Consider the following 27,983-nt stretch of genomic DNA (forward strand, 5'->3'; position numbering starts at 1 on the left):
TCCCCAGAAGCTGCCGCGCGGGAGGGGAGGGCGGTGGAGGGTGGGGGCGTGTCCTCCTCGGTCCTGGGCGTCGATTGGCCGGGCCGCGGGCAGTGGGCGGGGCTGCTGGCTGGGTCTCGGGCTCCTGGGTCGCCTCCGGGCATTCCTCGCCGCTCCCGCTCCGGCCCTGGCTACGGCGACCTGAGAGTAGCGACTCCGGTTCGGGCATCATGTCTGACAAGCGGCCATCAGCGGAAGCCCAAGCCCGGCGGCTTCCCGACTCCTTCACGGGTGAGCCCTGTGCCCCTGGCGAGGCCCTTGGGGTCACCCGCCGCCCCTTAACCTTCTCGAGAACGAGCCTTAGCCCAAAGGTCCCAGGAAGGTCTCGGATGTTTCTTAGCCGAGCAACCGCTGCTCAAAACCGCGGTTTCCCCACTCGTACGCTGAGAATGACGAGCCCTACTTCGCGGGCTGGGGGTCAGGTTTAGGGATGTTAGGGTGCTGAGTGCAAGCCCAGTGCCAGGCACACTATGGACCCTGCAACAGAGGGCGCGTCTCCAGTGCCCACAGCCAGAGCAGGGGCTCGCGTTATCCAGCGGCTGCCAGATGCCAGGCCCTGTGCCAGCGCTTTCCGCTCATTATCTCGTGGCATGCACGCGGACGAGGACGTGCCTGAGTAACTGGCGGCCAGCGAGTGGTGGAGCCGGGCCCAGACCTGCACGCCACACCCGGGAGCCTGCGTCTTCGCTCCACTCCCCCTTCCTTCCCGCCCCATCGGAGGCCAGCTCCTTTACCCAAACCTCGCCCACCCCCAGAGTGCGCCGCCGTCCTCCCGAACTAGAAAGAACACCTACCCCCCACCCCTGCCAATTTCCTATTAAGCCCCAAGACCGACCTGTGTAGTTTCGCCACATGTTTCCGACACATTTGCGGAAGAAAAGAAGGAAGTCTCTTTTTAGCATCCTTCCTGTATCTCTTTCCAGCTTCACTTTCTGCCCCATTCTGCCCCATCCACTTCCTTTGTTCTAGAAACCTCGCCTTCCGGACTTTTGTCCCTCACAAGGAACTGTAAGTTCCCCACCCTACCAGGGCCTTCCCAGTCTTGAGGCAGAAATTGTGTGAGTGACTCAATTTGTTGCCCTGTGACTAGTACCCTTGAGAGGGCTATCACCTAGAACCTTTATTGGCTATCCTTGCGGGGGAGGAGGGATTCATAAAGAGAGGCGATAAACCACTTGGGAGAACTGGTTGCCTCCCCGGGGCTCTTAGTGATCCAAAGGAATTATTTCTAAGGATGGAATTTCAGACAGAATGACATAGTGAAAGAAGTTCAGGGGACTGGGTGGGCTTTTCCATCACCCCACAAAGAACACTATACTGGACTCATTTATTCTGATTATTTGTAATGCCAGCCTTGTCCACCGATCCCATATGTCCCCTTTTCCTTTCCCCAGCAATCTTTGTCTTTAGTTCCTCCCCAGGAACATCAAAAGAATTACAGAAATCTTATTTCCTCTTTTCTGTACCTTGGACAGTTATTTTCCCAAATCAGGAGTGTGACAGAGAGGATGTACTTGAAGAAACTGATACTCAGAGAAGTTAAATTACTTTAAAGTCACACAGTTTATAAGTAATGGAGTCATATTTGAAATCTGTGTTTGACTGATTCTAAAACCTGCCGGTATAAAAATTGTGCAGTCCGGCCTCTTTGATAGTCAGTTGTCTCTTCCTAGAAGGGAAGGTAGGCAGGATCCTTTCATCTGTACCCTGATGTCCTGGTGGGAAACTAAAGGACTGTGAGGACAATGTTAGAAGTTTGGTGAAACTGCAGTGGGAAATCTGTAGAAGTTCTTTGGGAATAAACATGATCTTTGTACTTAATGTTAGTTGTGTTTCATGGTCACAGAACAGCTTTCACGCCTAAACTCTTTGTTGGTTCTACACTACTTTTTAGACAGAAGTCTTTTAAAAATCTATTTAAAACTGTGCACCCTTTCCTCTGAAAATTATATATACAAACAAAATTTTGCTTGGTCGCTGTCACCTTTTTTTTTTTTTTAATTTATTTTTGGCTGTGTTGGGTCTTCGTTGCTGCGCGCGAGCTTTCTCTAGTTGCGGCGAGCGGGGGCTACTCTTCATTGCAGTGCACGGGCTTCTCGTTGCAGTGGCTTCTCTTGTTGCGGAGCACGGGCTCGTGGCATGCGGGCTCAGTAGTTGTGGCTCGCGGGCTCTAGAGCTCAGACTCAGTAGTTGTGGCTCACTGGCTTAGCTGCTCCGCGGCATGTGGGATCTTCCTGGACCAGGACTCAAACCCATGTCCCCTGCATTGGCAGGCGGATTCTTATCCACTGTGCCACCAGGGAAGTCCCGCTGTCACCTTTCTAAAAATGTACGCCTTAGAGACCTGACACTGGTAGGAAAACCACTACTAGAATTTATTAAATAGAATTTATCAAGTGCTTGCCATATGCCAAATACAGCCTAAATGCTTTGAAAGCATTATCGAATGCAATCCTCTAGCAGCTCCACAAGGAGAGTGTCATTATCTACCACTTTACAGCAAGAAAACGGAGGCTCAGAGTGGAAAAATCACCCACACCTGTGAACGAGGTTCAAACTTGGGCTGATTTTCCAAATCATTTTACCTATCCTAGAGCTGCTTCCAAATTGCATACCCAAAAGGAGGAACTTGTCAAACATCAGTACTTCACTGAAGGTGAGAGACAGTAAATAAAACCCAAAGGAACCTGGCTTCAATCAAGACCCCCTGGCTAGACAGCTCCAGAGGGCTGCTTCTGAGAGAAGCAGTGGAATATAAAAGTCCAAACTGCCCCTTTAGGATTTTGCTGATAATTAGTCTTAGGAACATAAACATGACCAAACCTAGGGCAAGACTAGTTTTTCTTAAAGCCAGTGCATTCGCTTTCTAATGAAATAATGCAGGTGGATTGCAAAGAAATGTATGGTTATAATTAAGAGCCATGTCAACAGAATAAATCCCTTCGGAAGAACGCCTGAAAATAAGCAGAATCAGGGGACTGATTTGTTTATTTCAGTTGTTACAGCCGACCAGATTGGGGAGAACTTTGTAATTTATTTAATAATTAATCTGAGTTAAACCATCAATGGTCATAGATTAACTCAAGTGACAACCAAGTCTACAAAAGTTGGCATTTATATAATTTTTTATAATTAAATAGGTCATTGGTTCCACCTGATGGTGTAACTTGTACACTGTAAAAGACAGAGTCACTGAGCACCTGGTCAGCTTTGAAGAAAAAAATTTTTAATGTTGATAAAGTGATAAAGATTGGATTCAAAGTCTGTTTTTTAAGAAGATGTGAGAAAACGTTTTCCTGAAAATTACTGTAACCAGAAGAAATGAGCACCTCTCCTCTGTGTCTGCCTGGCATCTTGTGCCTACCTCTGTCATAATGTTTATTGCACAGATTATAAATATCAATTATAATCACCTTTGTTAGACCAGGAGAGCTTCTGAAAGCAGTGATTGTGTCCTTCATCACTGTAATAAGTTCAGGGTCAAGTGCATAGTAGATTTGCAAAAATATTTGTTGAAAGTAAAAGGAAGCAGGGAGATAAAGACACCCATAGAGTAGATCAAGTTGTTAAATGTTTGGCTTACGTTGGTGGAGATGTTTTTCTGTTTACAGTTTATTTTTATTAAGTTTGTTACAACCCAAACTATTGATTTTAGGGTGTGGACATGTTCCTCATACAGATAGACTGTCTGGGTTTATATTATTAATAAAGGGATTATAATTGTTACGATAATATACTGTACTTAAAGAATCTCCTCTTACTTACGAAAGTGTGGAAAGAGCAGTTAGAGGTCACAGTAGAAAGAAGGAAGTGTGTGTCAGTTGCCTGTTGACACACAAATCGTTCCTCCATTCTTTTTGAACCTTTGTCTATACTCTGAGCCTCTATACTCTAGATTAGCCTTGAAGATACGAGCAATAATGTGTCTGTCCTAAAATATCAGCAATGAAGATTAGATACCAGCCTTACCTAGTTGTGGATATGCACTGATGGTAGGATGGTATAGGATAGCGAAATGAGAGTGGAATCTCCAATTTGAAGATCTGAATTGAGACCTCAGTAGCATCACTTTGGGAAGTCTCAGTCTCCAGAGTCAATTCCTCGTCTTCATGTTGGGCTTAATCTTACTGTGGTATCTAGCTCCCAAGGTTTTAAGTATCAAATGAGAAAATTTATATGAATGTACTTTTGAAACTTTAAAGTGTAAATTATTAAGATATTATTTAATGGGGAAAACAAAGAATAAAAAGGTTAACAATGACTGTTCGGGAAGCCTAGTAATTATACAGGAAATTAAAATTTATGCACAAAAAGTTGTATAAAAGACGGTCCAGGAAACTTCGGGACTCCAACTTACCTCCCCAAATGTGGTCTGTTTCTCCTCCAAAGACAGAGTCCCCAAGCAGGTTGTTAGTCAATATTTTCTCTATGGTGTTCAGGTCCCAGAAGGCAATTCATTTAATACAAAGTTTATTCCTATAAACTGTATCAGTAATGACCTTAAGGTTCTGATAATAATAATGGCTACTATTTATTGAACGCTTCCTAAGTGTCAAGCATTTTACATATTTTCTCCTGTAAGATAATGACTGTTCTCGTCCCTCATGTTACTAATGAGAAAATTTAGTGGTAGAATGGAAATCTGGCACCAAAACTCCAAGCTCTTAGCCACTGTTTAGCTACTCAGCCTCAGTTGAAGAATTGGAAACCTCATGATCTAGTTTCCTTATGCTTCTGTTTCCCATTATTTAATGAAAATGATGTTGCCCTCCAAAGACTTTTATGAGAAAAACCTAATTATAGTTACTTTTAAGGTATCCAAGTAAAAGAGCTGGAAAAAAAAAAAACAAAACTGAAGAAGTAGAGGGGGTTTTGTTCTGTTTATATTTCAGGCCTAGTCTAAATTTAATTAACTTAATAACATTATGAAATTGTTTTTCTCTCCAGTTTTTCTGAACATAACTATTTTTATCTTTCCAGACATGGGTCATATTCAGCCCATCCTTCTACCTTCCTGAATTCTCTCACCTCACAGGTGAAAAGGGCTGATTTTAAAAAGAGAAAAGGAAAGAAAACATTTGGGGAAAGCATTATGACCACTGCTTTGGGACAGAGGACGATTCTGAACTGTATTCTTTTTTTTTTTTTTTTTAAGTAACATTGGTTTATAAGTTTCATGAATACAACATTGTATTTCTGTTTCTATCTACCTACCATACAGCATGCTCACCACCAAAAATTGATGAACTGTATTCTGGGATCCTGTATGCAGACATGTAATTTCCATTTATCTTCTGTAATACTCAGCCTTTTCTTCCCCTCCCCAGAAAACAGCAGTATCTGGGAATTCCCTGGTGGTCCAGTGGTTGGGACTCTGCGCTTTCACTGGCAAGGGCCCAGGTTCAATCCCTGGTCAGGGAACTAGGATCCCACAAGCCGCATGGCACGGCCAAAAACAAAACAAAACAAACAAACAAAAACCAGCAGAATCACTCAATTCATTCAACAGCTGTTTACTTAACAAATGTTGTTCAAGCATCTGTTATGCACTGGGTGTCTTCCATGATAGCTCACTTAACTCTTCACACTGACCCTTGAGGGGGTACTCTTATTAGCCCTCTTCTTAGATGGTTAGAGTGAAGCACAGAGAGCTAAGACACTTGCCAAAGATCACACAGCTAATAAGTGGCAGAGCCAACTCTGAAGCCTTATGCTGTTAACAAGACCAAAATCTCATGAAGAAGACACTGAATAAGATAATTACAAGTATGATAAGTAGTGTTTAGAGAGGGTGAAGTGCTATAGGTTAGGAGAGGGGACCCTATTAAAGACTCAGGGGTTCAAATTTAAAATCATTGATGATAGTCTCACCTATTTTTTCCTCCTGCTTTATGGCTAGAAATATTTGAATGAAGGAAAGCTACAGAAAATCCTCAAAATGCTTGGGAAATAAAATATTTATTTAATTTCCTGATTCTTCTTTTTTTTTTTTTTTTTTCTTCTTTTTTTTAAAAAAAATAAATTCATTTATTTATTTTTGGCGGCATTGGGTCTTCGTTGCTGCACGTGGGCTTTCTGTAGTTGTGACGAGCGGGGGCTGCTCTTTGTTGCGGTGCGAAGGCTTCTCATTGCGGTGGCTTCTCGTTGCAGAGCACAGGCTCTAGGCGCGTGGGCTTCAGTAGTTGTGGCACGCTGGCTCAGCAGTTGTGGCTCGCAGGCTTAGTTGCTCCGCAGCATGTGGGATCTTCCCAGACCAGGGCTCGAACCCGTGTCCCCTGCATTGGCAGGTAGATTCTTAACCACTGTGCCACCAGAGAAGCCCTCCTGATTCTTCTTGAGCTAAGCACAGCATTCCCTTTATTTCAACTTTTATTGAAAATCTTTCTTAAAAGGACTAGTCCATTTCCTCTCCTTACTATCTCATGGTAAACACATTTTGAGTTTTGTAATTCAAGTCACATAATGCTTCATCAGTACTAGTTCTTTTAGTCTAGTATCTACAGGTTTATAATAGGGTGGAAAAGTTATGGTCTTCAGTCATGGTTCTTAACTTGATACCATCTGGCCTGTAGCCACTCCAGTCCAGAGCATAATTTCTTCCCTAGAGGTTTAAGGATAAGGGCATTTGAAGAACTGTAAACCAAGCCTAATTAAAATAGTCTTTTGAAAGATGGGTTATAGTGTGTGCTTGTTTGCTTTCAAAGCCTCTGCCCAATGAACTGCAAGTTGCGGTTGCCAAGGAAACAGCATCATTTTTTCAACATCTGTTTATTGACACCCTACTATGTGCTAAACTCTGCTTTTCTCCCCTCTACCTGTTTGAATCTTTCTCTCTACAGGATGCTGCCTTCACTTTTGTTGTCTCTCTTCTCTTAACTCCTTTTTTTCATTTCTCTTATTTGCCTTTTCTTCTATCGTTTCCTTCCCTTCTCTGTCTTTCTCCTAAAATCCCAGTCATTTGAAAAACTCAGTTATAGTAAAATTTTGATTAATTGAAGATGTATATATATTCAAATAAAATATTTTATCTGCCCTTTTGCCTGTTTCCGCCTTGAATTCTTATTTATCAGGTCTTTTAAAGACCTTGTTTCAAAACAAAGGGAAGAGAAACTAGGAATCTGGGAACTGTACCCTTACTTGAAATGCCAGAAGAAAGATCAGATGTCTTCTTTAACTCACAATGTCCTCCTCCTCAAATAGATGACTATATGAGGTAGAACTGGAATGAGTCGTATGGCCTGTGGACCAAATCTGGCCGACTGCTTGCTTTGTATGCCACACAAGCTAAGAATAGTTTTTATTATATTTATACATTTTTTTAAAAAAGAGGAAGATTTGAAACTTATATGGAACTCAGATTTTAGTGTTCATAAATTACGTTTTCCTGGAACACAGCTGTGTTCATTCATATATGTATAGTCTGTGACTGCTTTTGCAGAGTATTCAGTGGTTGAGACCGACTTTCTGGCCTGTAAAGCCTTAAGTGTTTGTTCTGTGGCCCTTTACAGGAAAAGTTTACCACACCTTGACATGGAATCTCCAATGAGGAGTAGTTGTGGCCAAAAAGAACACTTGTATGCTGAATATATATGCTTGTAAGAAAAACTCAAAAAATGCCAAGACCTTTCGTTTCGACCTACTATTGCCCCTTAAAAGTTGCTATTAGAACCAGATAACGTGTTTTTGAGACTAAATTCTTAGCCATGCTATCTTTCCCCACCCAAACAACAACGTTTTTGGCAATTTACAACATGAAGCATTTCATCAGTATACTGGGAAAGAGGAAGGAAAAGATTGTGCTTTAAATGTTGGTATTTCAATAATTCTTTGGCTTACCTTTTCTTTGTGTAGTAATGTGTATGACTCAGTCAGATTTTCACATACTGCGTGAAGGTATGTTTCTGGCCTTTGCTTGAAGAAGAAATCCCGTATCTTTTGAACTTTAGAATAGAGTCCCAATGGTAAATGGAATTTATTATTTCACATGATTTCTAGTAGTGCCAAATTCAATCAACCGTAAAGGAAATCAGCTGATATGGGATCATTAACAATATGCAGTACTCTGAAATTATGCCTGTTATAATCTTGAAAAGAATATTTTACTGCCTGTCTGGAAGCCAACCCAACAAAAATTACTGTACAACTTGGTTTTGTTTTTTCCATTTGTTTCATGGTTCTGTTTTGTTTTCTTTTGTCTCTTCCCAGAAATTCTTTTGCTTTAGTACTTTGGGACTCTGGAAGGAATATTTTATACCTACTTTACAGATTTCTGTAAACATGAGAAATAATGTATATATGGAGTTAGCTTGTGGCTGATGTGTGATAGGCATTTAATAAATGGTTAGTGTTAATAAAATGTACCTCCAGAATAAGAGAAATTTAAGAATTGTGTAATTTCATCTTTTCAGCAAAATTAGTTTACACAATAAGGATGTATGGAAACTTTGCTGAAAGTATATTCAAAGCGAAAGAGTTTCTAATTGAGAAAACTGGACACAACCTAAATGTTCATCATATGGAACGATAGAATATTATTCAACCTTTAATAATAAAGAGTATTTCCTGACATGAAAAAATGTCCACAATATAGGGGGGAAAACAGATTTAAAATTATTATGTATACCATTATTTCATTTTTGAAAAAAAGGACACATATATATTGTGTGTCCAATAGCAAGGCAGAAAATAATCACCATCCAGAGATATAAAAGTATAGATTACTTTTCTTCCTCTATTCTAAACTATAATTTTAAATGTTATAGTGACAGTATTTTACTTTTAAAATAAGAAAAAAAAGTAATATTTTTAAAAATTTACATTAGTTTCCTGGAGGTAAGCCCAATTTGAATGCTCAATTAAAAAATGTTAATGTATGGGCTTATATCCATTTTCAATACCATGCTTTGGTTAAAATTTTATTCTACCACAGTTTTCAGGAAAGAGTTTGGTAGTAAAAGAAAAAAAAAATACTCTAAACCATGGCAAAGTAGTATTTACAACCAAGTATCATGGGATCCCTAATCTTTAAGATTGTTCCTACCCAGCAAGTATCAACAAGTATATCAACCAAAATGTCTCAGAAATACCTATTGTTCATTATTTGTCTTTTACCTCAAAAAGGTAGGAGGGAGGATTCAGTCCTCAGGGTAATAAGTGGGAATCTTGAAGGAAATGAATTTCATAAAATTTGAGGGGGTAACTGAGATTTCTTTTCCTCTTTGGGCTGGACTGACCGGAAATGACTAAGGGTTTGTTTACAGCCTGGTGGAGTTTAAGCCTCACCTCTCTGAGGAATGTGATTTATGCACCTTTTTAAGCTATAACCAGGTGGGGAAGAGTTTCAGGGTTGAGAATGGGATCGGTTCATTTTAAAGGCACTAGAATATTATGAAATAGCACCATTTCTCCAGTGTGTACGCTCGGATTATTTCTAGCTGAGCATTTGAAAAGTGAAAGGGCTTCCGTGGTGGCGCAGTGGTTGAGAGTCCGCCTGCCTATGCAGGGGACACGGGTTCGTGCCCCAGTCCGGGAAGATCCCACATGCCGCGGAACGGCTGGGCCCGTGAGCCATGGCCGCTGAGGCTGCACGTCCAGAGCCTGTGCGCCGCAACGGGAGAGGCCACAACAGTGAGAGGCCCGCGTACCGCAAAAAAAGACCAAGTCCAGTTTTCAGAAAATCCACTTAATTTCTTCTTCCTCTTGATTTGCGTTCAAATCCCATATACTCATCTGGGGTTTTCAACAACATAGTGGAAATTGAGCACAAAAAACCTGGGCTGTACTTTCCCGTTTGTCCTTATGTAGATAATAATTCAATAACTTAATAATTTGATTCACTAATCAGCTTCTTGAAGGTCTTTGAATGTCCAGGCCTAGCCTGGCAGGAGGGAGGCACGAAGTGAGGGAAAAATTAAGTAGTTTCAGAGGCTTTTATCAAGAAGGGTAAAAGCCACCTATTTTCCCATTTTTCATCATGGAAATTGAACACTTGCGTGAAATAGGAGAATGACAGAAAACTGTCATCTGTGTTTACTGAGCACTGCCTCAGTCCTGCAAGGCCAGTCTGATTATTTCAAGTAAGGACACAAAGGTTCAGAGAGGTAAAGATCGCACAACTAAGAAGTCACAGAAAGTTGAAACTTAAACATTCCCTATTCTCAGGAAATTCATCTAATAAGGGATATAAATGCACAAGAAATTACATATCTAGTTGGAAAGCTGGCTAAGTACTTTATATCCACTCTCTGCAAGGTACTGTGCTAGACATTGAGAATATAAAAATAAAAAAGAAACATCCCTGCCCTCGGGGAGTTTATCATCTATTACAGTTCAGGACACAGAGCTTTGCCTGGAATATGGGAGACTTGGGGCAGTATTTTAGAAAGCACCAAATGCTGTCAGATAAGTATTTGTGGCCCATCTCTTCCTTGTTTGGAATTCCTTTCATTTTGGAAACCTAGACCTGAGCCTGGCAATGAGCCTTGAGACTGTCTCTTGCTATAAATAGGCACAGCTGGAATTAAGGGGGCTTCCTCTGTAAGAATATCAGATTCATTCTTGGAACTCCTACCATGCTTTCCCAGCTTGGATTCTGTCTTGAGGAAGTGCTCCAAACACAACAACTTCTTTAATAAGGATTTTTTTTTTTTTTTTTTAATTCAGAGGCAAAGGGTCAAAGAGTGAATTGATTTAGAACATGGCCTTTGGAGTGAGAAGACCTGTGTTTGAATCCCAAGTCCTCCATTTTGTGACCTTGGGAAAGATGTTGCTTCAGTTACTTCATTTGTACAGTGGAATTAAAAACACCTAACTTCCCAGGGCTTTGTAAGGAGTAAATGAGATACGTGTCTAAAGTAATTTATTACAGTGCATGAAGTATAACAAACTGTCTAAAAAGGCTGCTGTGATTCACATCCGTTATGACAGCACCTGATAGGACTCCTCCACCTGTGGAGAAGTGGCATTGCTTGGAGTATTCTCTCACTGAACATGTCCGTACCCCTCAGAATGATAACTTAGAAGCCTCCAGGATTAACTTAGCTCACTTTTACTTAAGTACGCATTAGGATGTTAACCTGACACTGTGACACAGGATCGGAAAACTACAAAGTCGTGTATAACCAAAGTACTCACGTGTATTTCTGGTTTTTCATCTTATGTTTTAGAGCACTTGACCTGGACACCCACGTGTGTCTTTTCTTCGTGCTCCCAGCCGTCACTCTGCTTCTTTCTTGGCCTCCTGTTTATTCAAAGCCCCATCTTGCTGCTGTCTTCGCCCCTCCTGACCTGAGTAGTAACCCATGCCTGGCCTACCTCTTTCCCTCTGACCACCTCCCTCCCTCCCATTATTAAAACAGCTCCTGGAAAGACAGCAGACGCCTTCTGTGGTTGATAAGAAAAGCGATCTATCCCTCGGCCTATTCAGTCCCTCTGTCCCCCACAGAAAGGAAAAACAAACTAAAAACGAGGAAGACATCGGACACAGGGAGTGGGAAACACAACTTAGGAAGGGAAGGCAGTTTCCCAGGATGACAGTGAAAGGCGATCAGAGGGATGGTTGCTGCACCAGGAACATGAATAGGTCCAGACACGACTCCAAGACTCTTCTTTGGAAGGTGAAATTGGTAGAATACCTGAGCCTGCTGAAAGGAGGTGTAGACGATTGATGAAACGTTTGGGGTTGAATCAATAAGTACATTGAAAACTAAGCAGAGGGGAAAAAGACAGACATTGACTCCAGGAAAAAAAAAAAAAGTTGTACAGGAAAAGAAAACGAATTATGCTTCACTACGTGGCTTAGCTCTGAATGGCATTTGCATATTCATGAAATATAAAATTTGATATTGATCTAACCAAAATTATGATGCAATTCCAAGGATGGGTATATTTATGTGGGGGGGAGGGGTAGAAAGTCAACAGATAAAGCTCAACACGGAAAAAAGCAACAAATAACCAAACCAGTGTATTATTTAGAAACAGGGGGGTTAAATACGACAATACTCAGCCGAAAGAGCGGTTGCCTTGAGTAGAAGAAATTGCAAGAGGTGAGCAGGGGACTGCCCTCTTGTACTCGTGGAACTGTTTGACTTTTTTAACTTTATGCAAGTTTAACTGATAAAAAATTAAAACTAAAACAGAAGAAGCACAAATGCATAGCGACAGGCTAAAAAAGAAGGTGAAAGAACACTACCTAGAGGGGAGAAACATAGGTGACAAATTTTATTTATTTACTTCGAAAAATGCATGCACATAGAAAGAGTTTGGAAGAATATTTATCATCTCTGAATTGAATGATTTTTCCCTTCTTATACTTTTCTAAATTTTTCTGCAGTGGGGCATGTATTATCTTTGTGATCAGACAAAAGCTACTTCGGGGAATTCCCTGGTGGTTCAGTGGTTAGGACTCCACGCTTTCACTGCCAAGGGTGCGGGTTCAATCCCTGGTCGGGGCACTAAGATCCCACAAGCCTCATGGCGCAGCCAAAAAAAAAAAGAAGGAATAAAACGATTCCATGTTACAGAAAAGGGAAACTATTAGAAATGTGAGAGGGAAGCTATGTACGAAGATGTTCGTTATAGCATTGTTCATAATAGTAAGAAATCAGAACCAATATGGATGATACATTGTGCATATACCCAGTGAGATATTTTACAGGTGGCCTTTTTAAGAAGAGGACCTAAATGAGCTTATATGCGTGTATCATATGATTTTCACCTTTAATTGTGCTGTACCCTCGGCTTCAATTCACTTTGCCCTCCTTCCCCTTTTCGTTGGTATTTTCCTTAACCATTACATCCTGCAAGAAGCCCCTCTGACAACCATCACCATTGCCTACCCGCCCCACCCCACCCTACTTTCACCTCCATCCCAACGGTATGGTGTGAGTTACCCCTATTCTGTGTTTTCAAAATATGCTGAACGGACACTGTATCTGCACTTAGTATTATAATGATCTGTTTGTCTGTCTTGCCCGCTAAACTGTAACCTTCTTGGTAGTTGGGATTGGCTCTTACTTTTATCACTTCACTGCATACTAAAAATTAGGGAAAGTAGCACCTGCACTTCAAGGTTTTTATGAGGATTCGATGGGAAAATACATGTAAACAGCTGGTGTTCAGTGAATAGCAAGGATGAGGATGATGGGGGGACCATGCTAAGAACAGTGATAAGAGCTGTATGTTTTTGGTTTTCACAGATAGCCCCAGTGCAGGCCTGGGACCTTGTGGATGGATTTTGGTGGCCATATCATTCTTGTTCACAGTTTTAACTTTCCCATTGTCAATATGGATGTGCATAAAGGTAAAGAATATTTCATCAACATCTGGAAAGGGGTCAACTCCTAAGTACATAAGCCCACTGTGTGTGTGTGTGTTTGTGTGTGTGTGTGTGTGTGTGTGTGTGTGTGTGTGTGTGTGTGTGTGTGAGAGAGAGAGACCATACTGGCCTATAATTCTTAACTCTAGTCACCAATTATCATGGAATCTTAAGACTTCTTTTCAGCCACTGCCCAGTCAGCCCCTCCTGACGATTAAAGTAGGGATCACCATCTAAAATTTTCTGGAGTCAGGGATGTGGGGTAGTCCTGTGAGAACAAGTCCTCCAGAGTCAGGATGCTGAGGTGTGACTGCTGATGCCATTATTTACTGTGTGACCTTTGCCATGTATAATGTGAGGAAATAGCAACACCTGCCTTATAGGGCTGTTGTGAGGATTAAATGAATTACGTACTTATCACAACACCTGGCAAGTGTTAGTAATACATTAATAACGTTAATAATGTCTATAAAGTTATTAATACTGTGATAAATGACTATCATTTTCATATTCCTAAAAAGAGAAAATATGCTCTAAGAATTTTCAGATTATGTTACTATTATAATTTAAGGAATCAGAAGACAAACTATGAGGACTTTAGCGCTTTTTTTCCTGTATTGACAATGCATGAGTATCTGGATAATAATGTTAACAGCTGAGGAGCGTGGATTTGCTTCTGTATACTCTTCTATACTTTCTGGATTTTATACAAGGAGTATCTATTTCTTTTATGATCCATAATAAAAGTAAATAACTTGGTTATTTTGGCAGGGATGATTAAACATTAACCATGTTACCTATAGCTATTATCTGGATTATAGAGAAGAAAAGAAAATAGAGGCATCTCACTTGTTTAGAGCAGAAATATGTATTTTAAAAGCTATGCATATAAATACTTGTACTCCTCATGTTAAATTATTATTTGTGCTTTTAATCTAGATCATAAAAGAATATGAAAGAGCCATCATCTTTAGACTGGGTCGCATCTTACAAGGAGGCGCCAAAGGACCTGGTCAGTAGTAGGATTCTGAACTGTTTGCCTGGAGAACGAGATTCGTCCTTTTACTGATGTGATTTCCCTTATGAGGGTCTCTGTTGACTCAGAAGAGAGTTCTCATAGCAGAAGTTGTGCAACAATAGCAGTGCTGCCTACCAGAAATTACCCTTTCCTTCCTGCCTCTCCCCTCCCTTTCCTACTTGAGTTGATAAGTTTATCTTAGGCCAAGAATAGCCGCAGCTATCGAAATTAGAGCGTGAGAGTCCCTACTGAAATAAATGCTTTCAGTCATTATTTTTGGCAAACTTCGATTAAGCTCCCACTGAGTTCTAGGCTCTGGGAATTCAAGGGAGATGAAAACACAGTCCCTGCCCTCAAGGATCTTACTGCCTGGAGGTGGGACACCAACAAGGAAACAGGTAGTTACAATCCCACGTGATAAGTATTATGGTCAAACAGTCACAGATGGCTGTGGAAACCCAGAGAAGAGTGATGACCCCAACTAGTGGATGCTTTCTGGAGGTGACATCTTGCCAGGAAAGGGTGTGAGGCAGGGGAGAGGTGTTCCCAGCACAGAATATGTGCAGAGCAATGCAGAGGAGAGCATTGTAGGCTCAGGGAACTGCAGGCGGCCCAGCCAGAGTGCAGGACGGGAGGAGAGCGTAGTGGGTGAAGAGGTAAGCGGGGTCAAGGTCGTGCAGGACCTTGTACGGCTTGTTCAGGGGTTTGTGTTGGTTCATAGGAGAGAAACTAGAAGGATTAGAAAGATGACTTAGGAAGTGATTGCGTTGGTCTAAGGGAAAACAAATGGGCGACAGTAACAGTGAAGTAAGGAGATGCAATCCACAGGTCTTGTGGGGACTGTTAGATGTGGGAAGAAAGAGCGGGCGTCAAGGATGACATTCCTGGCTTCTGGCTCATTCACTGAGGTGAACTGCTTTCTTTCGGTTTATCAGGTTGATTCTGTTAGAACTGAATGGTGCGGTGAGCTGGTCAGGTGCTGGTGTCTCTCTCTAATCTCGTGTATGTCTCTGTTGCAGGTTTGTTTTTTATTCTGCCATGCACTGACAGCTTCATCAAAGTGGACATGAGAACTATTTCATTTGATATTCCTCCTCAGGAGGTAAGGTTGTCTTTTGCTGTGAGTAACTGAGCTATCACCAGGGAAGGGGCCTGGCGTTGAGAGGCAGCAGGGGACAGTAGTCAGAGCACAGCTTTGGAGGCTGTCTGCCCTCACCATTTTCTGGCTGTGTGACCTTGAGCAAGTTCTTTAACTTCTCTGTGCCTCTGTTTCCTCATCTATAAAATAGAGGTTATAATAACAGGACCTACTTTATATGGTTCTTGTGAGAAATAAATGAGATACTCTATGTAAAGTGCTTAGAGCAGAGGCTGATAGGTAGTAAGTGCTATGAAAGTGCTTGTCGTTACTATTATTACAAAACGTACTGTCATGTTAATGTAAGTATAATATTACTGTCATCACCGTTGTCATCATTTTTACTACCACACTTCTCCTCTCTGGGTTTCTGATACGATATTCTTCTTACGGTTCTTGACTGTATTCTAAATAAATTGGTTAGAAGCCAAAGAATTAGAAACTGCCCCTTTGGTACTTTAGATAAGCATATAATGTTTTATATTAGTAATTATTTCAGGCTTTTTCAAATTGCTCCACAAATCACCATTGAAACGCACAGCAGAACCCAGAAAGTAGATGGTTGCAGTGAGACGGAGGAATTCCTCCAAACTACAGTGGTGGAGTCAGGACTCAAAGCCAGCCCTTCGGATTCCCTGTGCAGTGCTCTCCCCACAGCTCCATGCTAAGTGCTTCCTACAGCAGCTCCGTCCTGGCCCTTGACGCAGTGATGGCCATCCTGGCACTCGTGTCTAAGGAGTTGTAATAACCGTCGCAGATAGAAAGCCTAAAAACATGATGACGGGAGGGACAGAAGAAAACGGCCAGTGTTTTCTGGCCACAGGCCAGGTACTCAGCAGCGTGGTGGAGCCTTGTCACAAAATCCAGAAACCAGCTCAGGCATTTCCCTGCTGGCACTGAGCCAAGTAGTTAGGGAGGTCAGACTTCATAATCCACACATACCAGGTGAAACCGGAAATCATTTTCACCCACAAGAACAAGACTGAGAGCATTGCTGTATTCTCTGCGTGGAAGATTGGCCCTTAGGAGCCCCGTTCAGGGCAGCGTTCAGGGCAGCGGGGAATTCTCCTGGCACTTTCCTCTGTAAACGTGGCAGGCGTCTGGCAGGGTCACTGTGAGCTTCTGCCTTCCAGCTGCTTTCTAAACACAGAGCGGATTGGAATTTGGCAAGCAGTCCTTTTTCTGATCCCCTGTGAACTTACTGCGAAGGGAGATAAAACACTCCGCCTACAATAATCAGTAGATAGCGAGGATGCAACTTTACAAAGCACCAGCTGTGGCAGAGTCACAGTGGCAAGAACTCATTTAGAAACGATGCACATTTTCCCATCACATCGTAGGAAAAGATTAATTTTCACACAAGATGGTAATACACTGTGTATCTATTTACAAATCCCCCACTTCTCTTCCAGGTTAGAAGTATTTTTAGGTTACTAAAAAAAAAGGATTACTGCTTTGATGCCTTGCAGAACTAAACTGCTATGTACTATCATTGTTTTTATTACTTTCCACGTACATGGCTCTTTACACTCGCAAAAGGGCTTCGTTTCCAAACATCTTCTTCTTTGACCTTCAGAGAAATTTGCATAGACTTGGGCCGTATTATTAGCCCCATCTCACAAATGAGGAATCGCTAAGTCAGTCTAAAGGCCTCGCTGGAGGTCACCGAGGGAGGTGCCGGCAGAGCTGAAACTATAGTTGGGGTCTCCTGACCCTCTCACTCCCACTCTTCATCCCTCACTGTATTCCTGGGACCACGTTTCAGTCCCGTTCATCTCTTGTCTACTGACTACCTGCTGTGTGTCAAGCGCTCTGCCAGTGCTAGAGATACAAAGACAAACTTCCCTCAGGACATTCATAGTCTAACAGAGAAGTGATGATGTAGGTAAATCATGTCACTGCAGTGAAGGGGCAAAGGAAAGAGTGTTTAACTCTGCCGAGTGAATCAGGGAAGTTCCATAGAGAAGAGGACACTTGAGCTGTGTCTTAAATGATGAGTAAGGACACTCCAGCCTGAAGCCGTGGGGGAGAGAGAAGGGAGGACATGCAAGGAGAGGACCATCTGCAGAAAGGCCTGGGGCATGGAACATGGTGCATGTGGGGACCTGCATGTCATCTAGCATAGAGTGTGTGCAAGAGTGGGGAGGAATGAAGGCAGAGGGCAGATGTCAAAGGGCTTTACACCAAAGCAAGGACTTTGCCCTTGAATGTGATAGGAAGCACTGCTTCATTGTGTCCTGTTGAGCATTTCCACGTAGCCTGCTGTAAATATACTTCCACCTTGACCTCACCCTACGAAAACAGTTCCGTTCACTTTTTGTTCTAGTAACACTCTGCTACTTACAGTTCATCAAACCTCAGCTCCCTGGTACCTCTGTTCCTTTCACACATTATTCTCTCTGCCCTGAATACTCTTTCACTCTATCCTCAGAAAATGTTTATTTCCTTTTTCAAGACTTAGTTCATGTATCACCTCTGCCACCTAAAACTATCCATCCTTAGTCCCTTAGAGCTTCCCTTGATTCCTCAACCTCTTTGAAAGTGGGAACCAAGTTTTTTCATACCTTTATCCCTGGAACATAGCACAGTGCCTGCTGCTAACTGCTACCAAGTCTCAGTATTTGTTAAGTGATCAAATGAAGGAATGGAATTAATAAATAAAGGAATGTACTTTGTTAAAATTTTATAGACATAGTTAACATTCTAATGCTTTGCTCTCTTAGTCCCTTGGGGCTGTTGTAGCAAACCACCATAGACTATGTAGCTTATAAACAACAGAAGTGTATTGCTTACAGTTCTGGAGTCTGAGAAGTCCGAGATCAAGGCACCAGCAGATTCGGTGTCTGATGAGGGCCTGCTTCCACTGTCTTTTCATTGTGTCCTCACATGGTAGAAGGGGGGAGGGATCTCTCTGGGGCCTCTTTTCTAAGGGCACGAATCCCATTCACGAGGGGTTCACTCTCATGACCTAATCACCTCCCAAAGGCCCACCTCCACACACCAACACATTGGGGATTGGGTTTCAACATGGATTTTGGGGGAACACAAACATTTAGTCAACAGCACTTACTAAAGACAGCTAGTGTTTTAAGGTGTTCTGTCACATACCATTCCTTACAGTTTTATTAAAGAAAGAGGTGGTTGACAGTTGTAAAATTGCTTCCTTTGTGTTGTAGATCCTCACTAAGGATTCAGTGACAATTAGTGTGGATGGCGTGGTCTACTACCGCGTTCAGAACGCTACCCTAGCTGTGGCGAACATCACCAACGCTGACTCAGCAACCCGTCTTTTGGCACAAACGACTCTGAGGAATGTCCTGGGCACCAAGAACCTTTCCCAGATCCTCTCCGACAGGGAAGAAATTGCACACAACATGCAGGTGAGGAGTGCACCAGTGCTGCAACTCACAGAAGTTGGAAAATAAAGCAAAGGGTCAATGGGTATTTGAGAACTTTTCATCAAGTCAAGTTGGGGAATCACCGGCCTTTTCTTCTTTGTAGAAAAGTTTTCCCAAACTTGGTGGAAGGGGATTTTTTTCACATAATTAGCTCCTGGGTTAATAACACTCCGATGTGTGCATTGTTTTTTAATTCCCTCCAGTGTGTACTTTTTTCTCCCAGAATTAGTGTTAACCTTTTTCTTTAGCCTAATAGTTCAGAGGCCGTTCTGCAAGATAGCGTAGGTGTAGTTAAAGCCATATTCTGTGCGAGTCCCGTGACTGCCTTTGCAACTCTTACGCTTTCCAGTCTTGCTTACGTAACAGATGACGAATCAAACCTGACTTGTTCAGAAAAGATCAAGTACTATAAATCTGAACTGTTATTATTTGTATAGACTTCACTGTGTGTGAAATCTCTGGTCTTACTTGATGCCCACAACAACCATATGAAATAGAATAGAATGATTTCATTCCTACCGTTGTAAAGGGAGGATACTGAAGCCCAAAGAAATAACGTGGCTCACACAGAGTCACGTTGGCTCAGGAGTCTGCTGGCCACCTGTTTTTATAAGTGAAGTTTTATTGGAATACAGCCACACCCATTGTTTAATGTACTACCCATGGCTGCTTTTGACCTACAAGGGTAGGGTTAGTTGCAACAGAGACTGAAAATTAACAATCACTATATGACCCTTTTAGAAAAAGTTTGCCAGCCCACGCTAGCTCATTAGTAACAGGATCAGGATCCGCTCCCCAGTACCCCAGCCTCCCACTTCAGCCTCCCTGCCTGCATGGATAACTGCTCTCTCTGCAACCCTCCACCAGTGCCTTTCCCGCTCCAAATCCCAAGGAACAGAGCTACCTTAGGCCACCGGGTGGGGGCTGAACATTTCTAGCTTCCTTCTCTCTTCCTAACAGACTACTCTGGATGATGCCACTGATGACTGGGGAATAAAGGTGGAACGTGTGGAAATTAAGGATGTGAAGCTCCCTGTGCAGCTCCAGAGAGCCATGGCTGCTGAAGCAGAGGCATCCCGGGAGGCCCGAGCCAAGGTAACCTTTTTTTTTTTTTGTAGCCCGTTTGTTTTTCCTGTTGAGTTTTCTTTTTTAATTACACAAAGTAAAACGTGTTTGTTGTAAAAAATTGAAACGATCCTGAAGCAGTGAAGATGAAGGCTCTCCCCGTCACTTTACATTTCCCCCAGAGGCCAGCACTCTTAACAGCTTAGTGTACATACTGGAAGATTTCCATTTGGGGTTTATTTGACTAGGTTGTTAGTCTACTGGCTTGTTTGGTTTACAAAAATGGGATCATACAATACATAACTGTTCTTCACCTTGCTTTTCTCACTCAACAGTATCTCCTGGGAATAGCAGTACACAGAGATCTACCTCGTTCTAACTGCACATCCCATACATTATTCTCCCAGTCCCCTATTAAGGACACATTAACAGTTCTGACTTCAGAGCAGATGGGCAATTGCATCAGTTTGCTTACCATTCATTCCTTCCTTATTTTTGTCTTCTGTTTCATTCTCTGTCTTTTCCCAGGTTCTTCTTTCTTCTTACTGTTTCCTCTTCCTTTCTCTCCTCTTCTCTTTTTTTCACTTCTCTTTCTGTTTGTGGCCTCTCCCGAGGTCACAAGTGCACGTCTGACTCCCAAGTGCACGTCCCAAGTGCACGTCTCCCCAGTTGAACGCTGAAGGAGACACACCAGCCCCGATTCCAAATTCACAGCAGAGTGATTCTTTTCAGTCCAACTTCACTCAAAGATCCTAATAAGGTCCCACGGCCCCTTACCTATGAATGGGTGGAGGAAGAGGGATAGTTTTCATAGGAGTGGTTGCTGTGGATGTGACAGATCTCCTAGGATACCAGGAGCGAACCAATTTGTTGCCGTTAGAAAACAGTAGTAACTGGTGATAATTGGCTAACCACAGAACCCTGCCCTTCTGTTAGGATGCCCTGTAAGCTACGGATTGGTCACTATAATTTTTTAGCCAGCACCAAATAGAATAGTAGTTCATTTGACACACTGCATCCAGAATTTTCTACTGACCAGGATTTTTAGATTTGCCTGATGTGTTCATTGATGCTTGTGATAACACTACAACACCCTCAAGTACTTTCTCTCCAAACCATCATATTTTATTTAGAAGATTAAATTACATTTGTGTTAATGATATTAAATATGCCCCACTATAATTTAGTTATTTGGAAGATTAGGAATCGCTTTTACCTAGAATATGTCATTAACCAAAAGCCCCATTTCCAAACCATATTGAATAATAGAATTTATCATACATAGAATACGTAGAGTATCGGAGCCTGAAGGGTCCTTAGGGATTATCTTCTGAAGGTGACAAATACCTGGCCCAGAGGCTGCCACTCCACCCTCAGGCTCCCAGGCCAGTAATTAACCACAGCACCGTTTTCCCCTGAGCTTGACTTGACCTTAGAACAGTGCTGAAACACTCCAGGTGACAACCCGCAACTGCTTGGAATTGGCCCTAAACATGAAACTTATTTGCCATCTCACTCTTTAGATGAAAACGTCAAAGCCCAGAAAAGTTATGTGTTTCCCTGAAAAGCACACAGTTGATTAGTGACCATGGAGATTAGAATTTCTTCTGCTCCCCACTGCCTCTTCTGGGACTTTCCAGGATGGACCGAGTCTCTTCTACCAGCATTCTCACCAGTTAAGAAAGAGAACTCCTGACTTCCCTTTCTAACAATAAGAAGAGATAAAGGAAGCTGGTTAGAATTCTGAACTACTGTGCTCTCACTTGGGTGAGGCTGTCTTTAAGGTTGCGGTTAACACGCAGAATCACCATGAGTCTCATCCTTCCATAAGGTACAGTAACCCCGCAACAGCCATAAGGCCCTGTACTCAAGTTCTCAGGGAAATAGGGGTCACCATTTCTTCAACAAATAAATTGCAGAGGAAAAGGGTGGGAGAGTCTATAGATGAAGAGACTTCAGAGAAAAATTCCTCAAGTTAATTGGCCGTCAGGGAAATGCAAATGCAAGTCACAAGCAGATGCCACGCTAACCATGCACCAGAATGGCTTAAAAAAAGAAAAAAGGAAACAAAAGATCCAAGTGTGGGCGAGGGAGGAGGTTTTGTTGGTGAGAATATAGATCGGTACAGCCGCTCTGGAGAACTGTCTGTCTGTCTGTATCTGCGAGGAATGCACATGTTTGTTTAACAAAGGGCACGTGCTGGAGTGTTCACTCCAGTACTCCAGCAGCACTTTGTAATTACCCCCGACTGGCAACTACCCACATATCCATTGCTAGCTGGATGGGTAAATAAACATGTGGTTCATACGAAGGTGTACTGCACAGCAAAGAGATGAACGTGTAAGTGCTCACAAGCGTAATTGTGAGAAGAAAGGTCACAAAAGAGGACAGATTCTCCTGAACGTGTTATGATACGTCAGGGGGACCTCTTTTTAAAGTTTTCAGACCAACTCTTAATGACTGGAAATGGAATGTCTTCCGTGCTTGCAAATTCTCCCTTATTTCCTTTTTCACGGTTCTCAGAAGAGTGCCTGGCATGTGCTTTCAGGCTCCTATCTCTGGGGCTACTCATCTAATAATTGAGAGGGTGGGGTGCAAGAATGCAGGTCACCTTTCTGGGCGCTTCCCTCAGAGCAGCCCCCCCTAGGCCCCAGGAGGAGACAGCAGGACGGCCCACGTACCTGAAAATGCCAGCTTTCGACACGACGGTCTGTAAAGATGAAGTACAGATTGACAGGCGACTACTGCACTTTTTGCAGAAGGCGCACACACCCATGGGTAGCTTGCGTCGCTTCCTAACATCCTACCCACAGTGCCCGCTTGGCCTGTGTTAGACACAGCCTGTGGTATTGTGTTCACCTCTTGGGCAGCTCACTCAGAGCAGCTTTTCTATTAACAAAATGTGAGACAGCCGGGTGGGTCTGGCTTCCCAGCCAAGAGATGGTGTATTGATTGGTAGTGGGAGATGAGCTATCTTTGCAGTTGGTCCATGTCCAGACAGAGAAAAGGACCTAACTGGGCATCTGAGATGACGTGGAAAGAAAATCAGAGCCTGCCATTCTCGTGGCAGGGTCGGCTTGTGCGTTCTCTGTTTGCCTGGGAGGGCAGTTCCCGGAGTCCCTTTCAGTATGGCTGGCACTGGCCCCTTCTCACACATCTAGTAGGGCATAATGGTTTGCCTTGATAAATTTAGGTTTTTATCCTCTAATCTGGGTTCCATCTCCCAGTAAGTATCCCCTGTCTCACCGAATGCACCGCAATCCAGGAACCTGGACTCAGCCTCTGTGCCCCTCTGGTCCCGTCCCAGTCTGCCCCACACTGTTGAGTCTCCCTCCTGAGCAGCGCCCCAGTCCGTTTCCTCCTCCATCCCCACTGCCGGTGACTGGCACCAAATCACTCTGAAAGCTCTCCCTCTCCGTCTTTTCTCTTACTGATGCTCAGACATCTGTCGGAGTGTTTGCTCAAACTAGATCTGATGAGGGTTCCCATCGCCTCCGGGATGAAGACGAACACCCGAGCTTGTGCTGCCCTTCCTACCCAGCCCCATTCCCCCCCCCCCACCTTCCCACCTTGTCCCATTCGTCTCCCACCTTCCCCTCTGCCCCGTTCACCCCCCACCTTCCCACCTTGCCTCATTCATCCCCTACCTTTCCTTCTTCCCCATAGTGCTCATCCCCTTACAGGATCCTGGAATACACCAGCTTTTTTACACCTCGGTACCTTTTCATGTGTTCTGTCTGAAATATTCTTTCTCATCTTAATCCAGACAGCAAGGCTTTCGTCCTGTAATGTTCAGCTTCTCTCAGTGCCGGCATTTGTACATGTCTCTGTCAGCATTTGTCACACTGGAATGAAATGATCTGCTTCCAGTCTGTCTCCCCTACTTGGCCAGGAGCTGAGGGAGGCAGGGGAGTCCCCCTCTATCCCTAGCCCCTCACAGGGCTTGACACCTGGGGGGCCCCCAACATTTACTGTATACGTCAATGAAATTGTACTGGTCATAAGACTATTGCTTTCAATTCTGATATTCACAGCAGTGTTAAGAACCATTAATGTTTTGAGATCCCTGGGAGAACAACCTAACTACCCTTTTAGTCTTGAGGATTATGGTATGTTTACACCTCTTCTCCTAGGATTACGAATTAGAAGTAACTGCCTTGATTTGACTTTGAATCTTTTAGGAATTAGGGTGTAAGTGGATCCAAAAATTAGGTCTTGACTTGGCGCTTGCCCTTCCTACATAATTAGCCTCCGTTTATACACTCAACATGTAATAGACTTTCTCTGTCTTCCTCACAATGGTCCTGTGAGGTAGGTGCTATCCCATTTTAAGAGTAAGAAACTGAGGCTCAGAATGTTAAATACAGTAAGTCCCCTACATACGAACCTTCAAGTTACGTACCTTCCAGTTGCGAACTTTCAAAGATGCAAACGTGCGTTAGTGCGTGTCCAGTCGACATAAGTTAGTTCACGTGTCTGGGTTACGTTGTCGTGTGCGTGCATCCTCTACAAGTGGTTGTGCTTTTGTGTACGTTACAGTACTGTATAGAGTACAGTAGTACAGTATCTTTATTTCAAGCCCAGGATGTCTGGAAGCAAGTGTAGAAGCAGCGGTATATAGCCAATTGTGTTAGTTGGGTACCTAGGCTAACTTTGTTGGACTTACGAACAAATTGGACTTACGAACGTGCTCTCAGAGCGGAACTCGTTCGTTTGTGGGGGACTTACTGTAACCTTTCTGAGGACATTCAGCTAGGAAGGGTTAGGTTTGCGATTTGAGCTTAAGACCATCCAGACTCCATCGCCCCTGCCGTCCCCACCACTCCAGTGATCTTCAAACTTTTTGCTCATATAACCCCTCAAAGAATTTAGAAAAACTCTACGTCCCATCTCACATCTTAAATAGACATGTAAAATTTTTCATTTTGAATGTATATACTTGTCAAGCATATAAGTCCTGGCATGTTTTAAAAATTGACATTTTGAAATGAAACTGTTAACATCATTCTTTTAAATGTAGCCAGTGAAATTTCGATAACGTAATGATTTCATCCTCTGTTTTATAGAATGATGAAAGAATAAGTTCTTTTAGCCATTAGGAATTTTTCATTTTTTCTTTTTCTCCTTGAACTTTTATTTCCATTCCACCTCCCCCACAGTGTCTTTTCCTAATATAATGTATTTTGTCATGAATTATTTTCTCACCCTTCTGGAACACATTTAGTATATAAGTTAAAATATTTTTAAAATTTCTCTGACTACAAGCAAGGGTCTCAATGAGATGAATGAGGAATGAATCCATGTCTTTGTAGATGGTTGTTACTTATTGCTAGAATAAGACAATATTCAGCATCAATTCTACTTTTCATTTTTACAGGTATAAGGAGTAAGAAACCTTATTTATATAAATAAGTAGATGGAATTGGAAGTTTTTTTTTTAAGTAACTTTATACAATTCTTAGCACTCCCTCTGAATTTACGTGCTAAAAAATCCTACAGTGATCTTTCATCAAAAAATACTTTTAATTATCCATCCGCTTGCAGTACAATAAGGTCCTCTTCCCTTTCTTTGAAATCAAAGCATTGGAAATCCGTCTGACTTGCAAAAGGCTTTGTATCCAGTCACTGGGGTCATTCACTTTCTCAGCCCCTACACAGTATTCTGAATTGTCCCCTTGTTTGGTGCCCTAGAAATGGGAGAAAGGCAATAAATAGTAAAAGAGAATGTCTTGCCCTCGGGCACATACTCACGCAAATCAGTTACAGGAGAAAGAACACACAGGAACTGAGTCTGGAAACTGATTTCCTTAGAATTATTCTGGCTGACTCTCAGGAAGGCTCTGTGTACCACCTGAGCTAGACGTACCCCGGTTTGAACTGCTCAACACCCGCCCGTGTTCTCTGGTTTGACTCCTCCTTGCCACTGTTCTGTAGGTCATCGCAGCTGAGGGAGAAATGAATGCATCCAGGGCTCTGAAAGAAGCCTCCATGGTCATCACCGAATCTCCTGCTGCCCTTCAGCTCCGGTACCTTCAGACACTGACCACCATTGCTGCTGAGAAAAACTCGACAATCGTCTTCCCTCTGCCCATAGATATGCTGCAAGGCATCATGGGGGCAAAACAGTGAGCCATGTAGGCCGATGCAGCGATGAGCTCTTCCCTCCTAAGGATGAAGTGGGGACCAAACCAGCCTCTAACCCATAAGGAGGGAATAGGGTGGGAACCTTGACTTTCTTCCCTCCCTTCCTTTTTCCATATGTTGAGTGTGATGTTCTTAGAACGTGTAGTGCTCCTAGCTAGCCACAGATGAAGGTTGTTAGCTTGTAAATAGTACGTGAGAGTGATGATTTATGTAAGATAATCTCTCACTCTAAAATACTTCAAAGTTCGTATTTTTAGATTGTTATGCGATAGGTTAAATCCATCTTCTTTCGAATCTCATTGAGTCATTCTGTGCCCTCTGTCAGCAGCCAGGCCAAAAGGAGGAAGGCAGACTATCATCCCAACCCGACACCCTGGCTGGACAAATGTTTTGCAGAGAACAGTGACCTCGGGCTACAACCAGCTTCTCTGGGCCACATGTGCCTTACTTCCGGGGAGTCTCAGCTAAGGAAATTTCCCTAACATCAGTTTACCTTCTAAACTCAAACTGCCCCACCCACACCCCCGATGCTGCAAAATAATCCTTACTTAAGGGTAGACATGTCCTTGCCAGTACCTGTTAGCACTGGAGAAAAAGGGGAAGACCAAGGAAAATGATGACCCTAACCCTTGAAAGACTTCTAAATCCATTGCTGTAGACGTCCTTTTAAAATAACATGGGTGGTTTGTTTTTTTAACTTCTCTGAGCCCCTTTATGAGTAAATGATTCCTCTGTGGTCTTTCAAACCAGCTAAACACTTGTCACAAAAGTGCTTTTTTTCCTCACTTTTGCCTATTTTCATATATCAGGTTCTAAATAGTTGTGATTTTTTTAAATAAAATTTTCCCTAAGTTCTATAAGCCATTGTTTATATACCCATTTGAATAGCTTAAGGGACTAATACTTTAAAAAAATATTATCTTCAGAAAACCATTATATTTTACTGTCTGCATGCTATCGACTCGTGTACACTGTGAGCTATCTTGGTTACCTTACCATTCATTAAGTAGTAGAAGGAATTCATAGTCTCTCGGGCACACAATATCCAAGGAGCTTGGGAAGATGCTCTCAAGCTTAGCATATCTGTATAGGTATAGATCCTTTTTATTTCCCTGGTGATTTTATTTTTTTCTGTCGTATATGGTGATGCTGAAGGAGGAAGTGGTCAGCCCTTCTGAACCACCACTGCTGTAATATTAAGAAGCATCTTCCGTTTCACAAATGCCTGTGAAGCCAAGTAGCCTGGCATTCTTCTATTGGTCTGGAAAGCCTCCTGGTGACATTTGTACCAATTCCTCTTTGAAGCTCTGAGTTCACCTAGAAAAGTCTAAGAATAGCAGCTTCCTTACCCAAAGTTGCCCTTCATATCTGTCCTTAGCTGGGTCACTCTGTCAAATCCCAGCCTACGGGAGTCCCCTCCTGACAGCCCATTTCTAAGGTTATTTTACAAAACCTTGAACCACCGTGGATCCAGGTGCCTGGTAGAGTTCATTAGATATACCATATACAGAGCATTCTGGCTTGGAACTCAAGCTGCATTTATATTTTGAATTTTTAAATAATGATTTTGTCTCTTTTGTGAGGTGGCTCACCCTCGACCACTGAGGACCAGGAGACAAATATCCTGGCTGAAAATCTCTTGTCAGACTTAGAGGTTCAGTGCTTTCTGTTCCTTGAGTCTATCTCCAGATACCAAACAACCTTCGCTCTTCTGCCTTGTGGATTCATAGTCCAAAAGGTTGGAATTAAATTGCCTGGGAGCGAGGAGGCATAGAAGGAGCTCTAGGATGACAGTGTTAGTACGAGAGTTTTTCCCAGGTGGCCTCCCTTTCCAATGCTGTACATAATAAACTGCACTTTTACTCA

General features: G+C 42.7%; 1 protein-coding gene across 1 annotated transcript; it reads left to right on the plus strand.

The window, feature by feature from the left end:
- The first annotated feature begins 164 nt into the window (after positions 1 to 164).
- On the plus strand, positions 165 to 27,983 carry STOM (stomatin). The gene is given in 8 exon segments (XM_082842114.1): positions 165 to 270; positions 13,236 to 13,339; positions 14,294 to 14,366; positions 15,392 to 15,474; positions 18,687 to 18,890; positions 19,869 to 20,003; positions 25,908 to 26,099; positions 26,102 to 27,983. Coding segments are annotated over 8 exon segments (930 nt in total). The 5' UTR covers positions 165 to 209; the 3' UTR covers positions 26,180 to 27,983.

Source organism: Leucopleurus acutus (assembly GCF_964270905.1).
Source record: "Leucopleurus acutus genome assembly, chromosome: 7".
Lineage (NCBI taxonomy): Eukaryota > Metazoa > Chordata > Mammalia > Artiodactyla > Delphinidae > Leucopleurus > Leucopleurus acutus.